This window comes from Dama dama, chromosome 2 (genome assembly GCF_033118175.1).
Source record: "Dama dama isolate Ldn47 chromosome 2, ASM3311817v1, whole genome shotgun sequence".
Lineage (NCBI taxonomy): Eukaryota > Metazoa > Chordata > Mammalia > Artiodactyla > Cervidae > Dama > Dama dama.
The window spans coordinates 23,738,329-23,747,559 of NC_083682.1; the positions used below are offsets into that span (position 1 = coordinate 23,738,329).

At 36.7% G+C, this 9,231-nt stretch overlaps 1 protein-coding gene across 1 annotated transcript; it reads right to left on the bottom strand.

Annotated features, from left to right (window-relative positions):
* Positions 1-360: 360 nt before the first annotated feature.
* On the bottom strand, positions 361-1,323 carry LOC133068172 (putative olfactory receptor 8G3). The gene has a single exon (XM_061159295.1). It carries the CDS (start codon positions 1,297-1,299, stop codon positions 361-363), a length of 939 nt encoding a protein of 312 aa, XP_061015278.1. The 5' UTR covers positions 1,300-1,323.
* Positions 1,324-9,231: the final 7,908 nt, after the last annotated feature.

Here is a 9,231-nt window from a genome sequence, read left to right on the forward strand (position 1 = left end):
AAATAAAGTTATCCATTTCAAGTGCTGGAAATAGTGCATAATATTTCATAAAATCTGATAATATAGATTACTAGGATTGTCTTCAAAATCTTCATTCCTTCCTTTATATTGTTCTTGTTCTCTGCATTATCATTGCAAATAAAACTAAGACTCCTTTAACCCTCAAGTGTTTTTAGAATATTATACATAATCACAGTTTCTGATTTTATATATAATGACTTTAATATATGTTGAAGAAGAGGCCTGAAGTAGAATTTTGGATATATTATTTATATGTCACTAAGTTTTCCAAATCAATAAACTCAATACATATTATATCTCAGGGAGCAAAAGGACTTCTATGTCATCATGATAGTGATTCTATTCATACACATTTTTCAATCTCCAGAATTTTTTCAGGGCAAGTTTGACATCCTTGTTACGCAGACGGTAGATCAGAGGATTCAGCATGGGTACAATGCAGGTATAAAACACAGAGGACACTTTTCCTTGATCCATGGAGCTCACAGATGATGGCTGCAGGTATGTGAATGTCGCAGATCCAGAGAAAACAGCAACAGCTGAAATATGAGAACTGCATGTGCTGAAGGCTTTGGACCTGCCCTCAATGGAGTGGATTTGGAGGATGCTGGAGAGAATGAAGATGTAGGAAGCAAGGATGGTTAAGGAAGGTGTCACAATGTTAAATGCACTCAAGACTAGAACCAATAATTTGTTGATGTAGGTGCTAGAACAGGATAGCTCCAAGAGTGGAAAGAGATCACAGAAATAATGATTAATCATCTTGTTCTTGCAGAAAAAGAGTCTCAACATAAAGCCTGTATGGATTGTAGACCCGGTGAAGCCCAAAATATAAACTCCCACTGTGAGGCGGAAGCAGATGTGGTGAGACATGATGACATTATAAAGCAAGGGGTTACAGATGGCAACATAGCGGTCATATGCCATTACAGCCAACATGTAACCCTCTGCAATGATAAAAATGATGAAGAAATAGAGCTGAGTCATGCATTCAGTGTAGGAGATAATATTCTTCTCTGTCACAAAATTCACCAGCATTTTGGGGGTTATGACAGTGGAATGACAGAAGTCAACAAAAGACAGGTTGATGAGGAAGTAATACATTGGAGTGTGCAGGTGGGAACTGAGCTCAATCAGTGTGATCATGCCCAGGTTCCCCACCACCGTGACCACATAGATTCCTAGGAAGAGGAAGAAAAGGAGCAGCTGGAGTTGCGGCTGTTCTGTGAGTCCAGCGAGGATGAACTCAGTCACTGAGGAGTGGTTTCCAGGGTCCATTATCTTCTCAGTCTGTTCTAAGTTTACAAAAGAAAATCAGCATACTTTAGTGTGCATGTGTTATAGGGGAGAGTAGTTCTCCAGAGATCATTATTTGGTCCCTTCTCAGAAGAGATTGACAATCTTTTCTTGGATCTCTCAAGTCTCTGTTGTTTCTCTGGGACCAAAAAAAAAAGAAGAAGAAGAAGATCCTGGTTGAATCAGAGAAGGAAATATAAACTCTACAAACTTTTATAATTCAAGCACTTCATAACTTTATCAGAGGCAACCCCAATTGCTGGATTTTGAAAATCATCGGAATGGGCTTCCGTGGTAGCTCAAATGAGTCTGCCTGCAATGCATGTGATGTGTGTTCAATTCCTGGGTTGGGATGATCTCCTGGAGAAGGGAATGGCAACCACTCCAGTATTCTGGTCTGTAGAATCCCGTGGACTGAGGATCCTGGCAGCTACAGCCCACGGGATCACAAAGAGTCGGACACAGCTGAGTGACTAAGCACTAAGCACGCACTTCCATTTCTGAGTACTTTTTCTTTCCTTCCATATTCTATGTGTATACTAACATATGCATGTCAAATGGCATAATGTTCATTTCACCCACAATAAGTAATAGGAGTGCATGTCTTCTATAATTAATAAAGAGGATTCATAAATCTTTGAAAAGCAATTTTATTACTTTTAACTGTATTAGTCTCAGCTACTTTCCTTACTAGAATCCCACTTCAAAATATCTGAAGCACTGGACGACTACCAGTGTCATTCCACCTGAGGGCTGCTGTTTCACATGGCAGCTTCCTCCTCCCTGGACCATGACCCCAGAGAGCAGAAACATAACTTTTTGGCAGACATCATGCTTATATCTCCATAGCTTGTCCAACTCCAGAACCCATCTTCCCTTGTTCTAATTTAGATAATCTTGTGCCTGTGTGTGTGCAAGCTAAGTTGCTTCAAACATGTCTTTGTAACCCTATGGACCATAGCCCACCAGGCTCCTCTGTCCATGGGATTCTACAGGCAAGAATACTGGACTGGGTTGCCATGTCCTCCTCCAGGGGATCTTCCCAACCCAGGGATCGAACCCACTACTCTCTTATGACAACCTGCATTAGCAAGCTGGTTCTTTACCACTAGCACTACCTGGGAAGCCTTAGATAATCCCAGGAACCAGAATACAATGTCCTAAAAGTAGGGCAGGTATTCCATCACTGTGACCAGGGTGGCAGTATACTCAGATTGATCAATGCAATTTGAACTTCATGGCCAATGGTAGAGGTGAGAAAAATGTTCATATTCCAAAAACATAAGAAAGGTTTTTAAAGGCAAACAGAAGATTCCATGCTGGTCTGTGTGTGTGTGTGTGTGTGTGTGTGCGCGCGCAATCATGTATTTTGCGTGTGCTCTCTATGGAATTCAAAGATGGTAGAGATATAGGTTAGTAGAGTGCATGCAAAATACAATTGGGAATTTTAGTTTAAAAGCAATTTTGGATAATGTTGGTCAGTTGTGTGATTTTTTTGAGGCAAAGATATGTTTAGTTTACATTTGCAAGGAAGATGAGCAGATTCTAGGAAATGGAAATTTATATTCTTAATTAAAACTCAAACAGTGGTTGGATTAATATGTTCAGTCTGATGTACAATACTTAATGTAACAGACAAACTAGACAATTTCAGAAAAATGATCTAGAAATCTGTCATTTTAGAATGTCTGAAAAAAACTGAAGATAGTTTTAGAGCAAAGCAAAAATTCATGTAACATAGGACAGTTAACTCATGTCTCAAAATATTGCTTTACTCAAGACATATTGGTGTCATTTTATATGCCATCAAGAGACTGAAGTAAAATTAACTGCTTGAAACTACAGGTGAAATATTTGGGTTCAAACTGAAATGACTGTTCCAACTCTGACATAACTAGATCTTAGTCAAAGTGTTGCTTTCAGCCTGAATAGCTAGTTATTTAGCAGATATATTGTTAATGACATAAGCACTTGATGGCTGGTTGGATCAAATAGTCTTTTACATCTCTTCCAGATTCAATGTTTAATGAATTTATAATTATTATAAGTTCTGATATTAAGCTAGTAATGGATTAAAGCTTCATATCAATTCCATACTTGCCCTATGACCTTGGGTTAATTACATCTACTGTCCAGTTCTCTGAAAAAACAAAAATACTAGTATCTGTTTCATGTGAAAATTAAGTGGATCTTAGTAAGAAAATATCAATGTTATTTTACCTTTGATATATTAAGTTTCCTTCCAATATATCTTTTATTTAACCAACATTTTCATTCCTTAATGATGGCCAATGTTTTAAATTTTCTTCTCCTTAGCACACCTTCTTCTTGCCTCTTTTACATTAACACATATGGTAATACATATTTGAAGATTTTTACTGAATATTAGCTTCCTAAACTATCAATATTTTCCATAGTGACTATATAAGTTCAAATCAATTTCTTTGTCATTCAGAGATTTATATTGTCTGACAGCTAAAGAAATGTTTTTTTATTAATGTTGGAACAGCTATCACATAATTTATTTCACAGAAAAGCATAGTAGGCTCTCATTTTCAATTCATCAAATTCCTTTAGCTTTTCTCACTCTACCCCCTTATCATGTGAAATCTATTTAATAGTAAAGTACACTGTAATCAAGGTCCTTAAAAAGTGCAAGACACAGTTAATAAGAACATTTTCTATGTGCCCAAGAATACATTTCTTATGTCACATTTAGCATGAACTTTAATTTCTATTAATTTAGTTATTTACTAGTTTTTCTTCTGTACCTGATGATTAACTCAAAACAGTGCCTTCCATAAAGAAAGTACTGATAAATATGATATTTTAATAAAATGATTGAAAATTTAGCAAAAAGTTAACATAGACTTCACATAAGTGAATGAAGCTCTCAGATGTGCCAGAGTTGAAGTGAGTAAACAAACTGTTTGCCATGAATTTCTTCGGCAGGGAAAAGATAGGTGGTAAAATATTACTTGTTCATCTGGGAGTTGACTATTCGAGTGAGGACAGGCAGAGATAGAAAAAATAGCTACCTGTATCTCCTGTTAGTGCACCAGGAGGGAGACACTGAAAAAGTTAGAACTGGGTTTAAGACAGTTCCTCCTTAAAAATTTTGAATTGTTTTCCCCCCCTACTTCTCTGAAGGCAAAAATGATTCTGACGATGCCAGTGGATAGTTATGAGTACCAACCTTGCAGGACTCTGTGGTGTTGGGGGTCATAGCCTAAAAGCGTCTGTGATAATAATTTTGTGTCACTAGTTGATCTCTGATGAAGCTGATGGCCCTCTGCAAAAGTTGGTTGATAGATGAGGATTTTATACTCTGGGTATCAATACTAATTGTCTGATGATGAGGAACAAACAATGATAATTATCTCCCACTAGAATCTTACCCCACAACTATGGCTCTTGGGAAAATAAATAATTAGAATTTCCCTATTTCCCCATTGACTCTCAAGTGTTGAACAGTGTCACATAACTCTGGTTATTTTTTCTTGTTAGGTTATTTATCATAAACAAGGATGTAATAGATTTTGTTAGAGCCCACTAAATTTCATGTCAAACTAATTAAAAGTTCAAAATTTCATGAAATTATACAGACATACACTAAAGTAATGTCTTAAAGTGGTTTTTCACAAGGGGAAAATGGAAAATTGAGGGAAACAAATTTTATATGTAAGATTTGAAATTTCTGTTTTCATATATAATACTAACTGTACTTATATATGATGATACACTCCTAAATAAAAGTACTTGGATATTTTAACTTGAGACTAACTAAAAGCATCTTATAGCTATTGTCATAACCCTGTGAGAAGTTCCTAACAAATCTAAAATCAAAGGATGATGACTAATAATTTTATAATTTCCCCAATAATTATAAAATATATGTTGAAGAACAAAATACAGATACATGTGTTATAAAGATTATTTTAGTTTTTTAATACTAAATAGTTTTATTAGGAAATAAAAATTACACTTAATATTTTTATTCAAAAGACTCATGCAAATATGATACCGGAATTGACACATTATTCACCAATTTGGAGATCTTTTGCTTGAGGGAAGAGGTATAAATAGTGCTTCAGTGAGTATGCTTAAAGTCCAAGTGCTTCTGTTCATCTCCTGATCCACCATTTACTGCTGGTAAACTTGGACAAGCAACCTCACTCTCTATTTAGCAGAGATACAGCACCTGAAGGGCTTTCCTGATGGCTTAGATGGTAAAGAATCTGCCTGCAATGCGGGAGAGCCAGGTTGGATCCCTGGGACAGGAAGATCCCCTGGAGGAGGGCATGGAAATCCACTCCAGTATTCTTGCCTAGAGAATCCCCATGGACAGAGGATCCTGGCGGGCTACAGTCCATAGGGTTGCGAAGAGTGAGATATGACTAAGCAACTAAGCACAGTATAGAGCACCCTGAAAAATAGTAGTAACAATAATAATAATTGTTTTTGATATAATTGTTACAATATGCTATTAATTAGAAAGTAAGTGGTAATTACACACCTCAAAATACAAACACCAATTACAATGTTTAAAATACTCATCTCTTTTGTCTTTCATTAAGTAAGAGGCTACAAAAAGTCATCAAACTAGGGGATGTAGAATCATATATGCAGTCTCCTATTCTGTTAGTATATAGATTATTTTATGATTACATGCCTCAAAGTAAAATTTAAAAAGAATTTCACTTGATTAAAAATAAGAAAAGAAGAAACAGAAAATCTGAAATGCCTACTTAACAGCTAAAGAAAGATGAACTTGGGGTGGGGGGGAAAGATGAAATGAATTTTACAAATAAGCATGAAGGCTAAACTATTCAACTTCTGGAGAAAAGACTAAAAAAAAAAACATATATTGGAGTAGCTTGATAATTCTTAGAACACAGATTAACCATATAACGTTGACAAACTCTGTTTTGTCCAACTTAAAAACTATTCTTAAAAGACATCATTAGAAAATTAAAACAAGCCACTATGGACTGTTATTGAAAATGTATAAACAATACAGACAAGACAATAACATGAAGATTATCAAGCCAATGAAAAATAGGAAAACCGTCTGAACAGATATATCATAGAAGATGATAAAAGAATAGTTAATAAGTTCATAAAAAAACAATAAAATCAGTACTCATTAGGAAATGAAAGCTAAAGGTAAACCACAGTGACAAACCACCACATACCTATACTGAATTAGCATTAAATACATAAGTAAATAATAGACAAACAAAAACCTACAATTGCAAAACTTTGAGGCAACATGAAACATCTAGAGAGGATATAGAGCTACCACTTTGGAAAACTGTGCAGCAATTGTAGAAAGTCAGGTATACACTTACGTTATAACCTAGCACCTCTACTCCTTGGTATTTTACCCAAGAGAAATGTACACAAATGTATACACTAAAATGTGTACAAAAATGAGCATAGAAGATTTGGTACTAACAACCCACTGAAAACAACCCAAATATTTAACTAATGAATAGGTAAATGAATTGTGATATGTACTTGTACGCACAGGGTGGAATATTATTTATTAATAAAAGTAGTAAATCACAAATGCATGCAGAAACATGGACTAATCCTAAAAATGGCATGTTGTCTAAAATGAGCCAAACATAAAAGAGTACCTACTGTATAATTCCATTTATATGAGAATCTGGAAATCTAGAAAAGTAGAACTAATAACCTATAGAGTAGAAATGAGGTCATTTCCAGACTGCAGTGGGGCATGGGAGAATATCTGGGAAAGGCCATGAGAGAGCCTTTTAGAATGATAAAAATATTTCATATCATTACTGAGGTGTTTGTTTCCCCAGTGCACAGTGTATGCAATTTTCAAAACTTTTGGTAGGAGGACTTTATTTTTAGAATGAGTATATACATTCTTGATGTAATCTTGACAAAACTGTATCTTGATATAGTCTTGATTTAATCTCAATATAGTAAAAATAGAATGAAATGAATCATGTTAATTTATAAGACAGAAAAATCTAATAAAAAATCAGCAAGGATAAGGAAGATCTGATCAAGATTCATAAATTTGAATATATGTATATTTTCATAGCTTGCCAGAAACATTAAATGAAACACATTCTTTATAAAGGCAGATTTGGGGCTTCCCAGATGTCCCATGAACGGAGGACAGCATAGGATTAGATGGCTGGATGGCATGAGTTTGAGCAAACTCTGGGAGATAGTAAAGGACAGGAAAGCCTGGCATACTGCAGTCCATTGGGTCACAAAGAGTCTTCTAATGACCTAGCAACCAAGCAACAACAATAAGGTGGAATTAATGGTAAAGAATCTGCCTGCCAAGGAGACATAAGAGACATGGGTTTGATCCTTGTGTCTGGAATATCCCTGAAGGGCATGGCAACCCATTCCAGTATTCTTGCTTGTAGAATTCCATGAACAGAGAAGCCTGGCAGGCTACAGTTGAGAGGGTGTCTTTGAGTCCAACGTGACAGAAGCAAATGAGCATGCACCCATGAAGAATCTTTATAAAATTATTTGTATGGTGGTTCATGATGCAAGCTATAGTACCTTTTCAAATGCTTTCACTGGTCTTTACATTTAAGAAATTAACAACACAATTCTTACAGGTTTGCTCATAAAATATTTTAAAAAGAGGCAAAATATATGCCATGTAGTGGCATGTTTCAGGGAGAGAAATTTGATTTTTTTTCCTTTTATCTTCTCATTTCTTTTCCTTCCTTACAATCAGCCACTCAATTTGGCTGTTTTCTTGCTCTCTGTACATCCCCTGCCTGACCACACTTACTTCTTACTCACATGACTGACCTTCTGCCCCAGGCCCCAGCTATTAGTCATTTCTTTTTGCCTAGGGGCAGTGAGAGATGTGTCCCTCTGCTGGTTTCCCTGGTAACTAATGAGGCTATCTGAGGTCAATTCCCCTATAACTGGTAATCTTCCCCCACTCCAGCCCTCTCTCCCCAGAGTGAAGACAGCCACCATGCCCTGCCCATTCATGAGCTGCACATGGTGGGGTGTCCCTTCAGGATCTTGCTTCAGGAGCATAAAATCCATTGAACCATTGATGTCTTTAATACTGACTCTGAGCTCTTTCATTGATCTTAAAGCTGGGAAAGAGCAGACCCATAGGCCTGAGGGGTTGCAGCCCAACACCTCCATTCTTCTTTTTCTTCATTTTCAACCTCTTTTCCATCCTTCTTCCTTCTTTCTGTACTCCATTATTTAGCAAAAATTACTTATAAGGCATTTTACCACTTAATAAGGTCTGTTGTTGTTCATTCCCTAAGTTAAAGTAAAGTGAAAGTCTCCCGGTGAAAGTCCGACTCTTTGCGACCCCATGGACTCCATGAAATTCTCCAGGCCAGAATACTGGAGCAAGTAGCCTTTCCCTCCTCCAAGGGATCTTCTCAATCCAGGGGTCAAACCTAGGTCTCCCGCATTTCAGGCATATTCTTTAAAGCCCAAGAATACTGGAGTAGGTAGCCTATCCCTTCTCCAGATAATCTTCCAGACCCAGAATTGAACGGGGGTCTCCTGCACTGTAGGCAAATTGTTTAGCACCTAAATTATCAGAGAAAAACCTGTTCAGTCCCTAAGTGGTGTCCATTTCTTTGTGACCCCATGGACTATAGCATGATGGGCTTCCCTGTCCTACACTATCTCCTTGAGTTTGCTCAAACTCATGTCCCTTGAGTTAGTAATATTATCTAACCATCTAATCCTCTGTCATCCCCTTTTCCTCTTGCCCTCAATCTTTCCCAGCATCTGGATCTTTTCCAGTGAGTCAGATTTTCAAAACAGGAGACCAAAGTATTGGAGTTTCAGCTTCAGCATGGTCCTTCCAATGAATATTCAGGACTGATTTCCTTTAGGATTTATTGGTTTGATCTCCTTGCTGTCCAAGAG

Coding starts and splice junctions, on each gene's coding strand:
- LOC133068172 (XM_061159295.1), bottom strand. CDS start 1,299: ATGGACCCTGGAAACCACTCCTCAGTGACTGAGTTCATCCTCGCTGGA.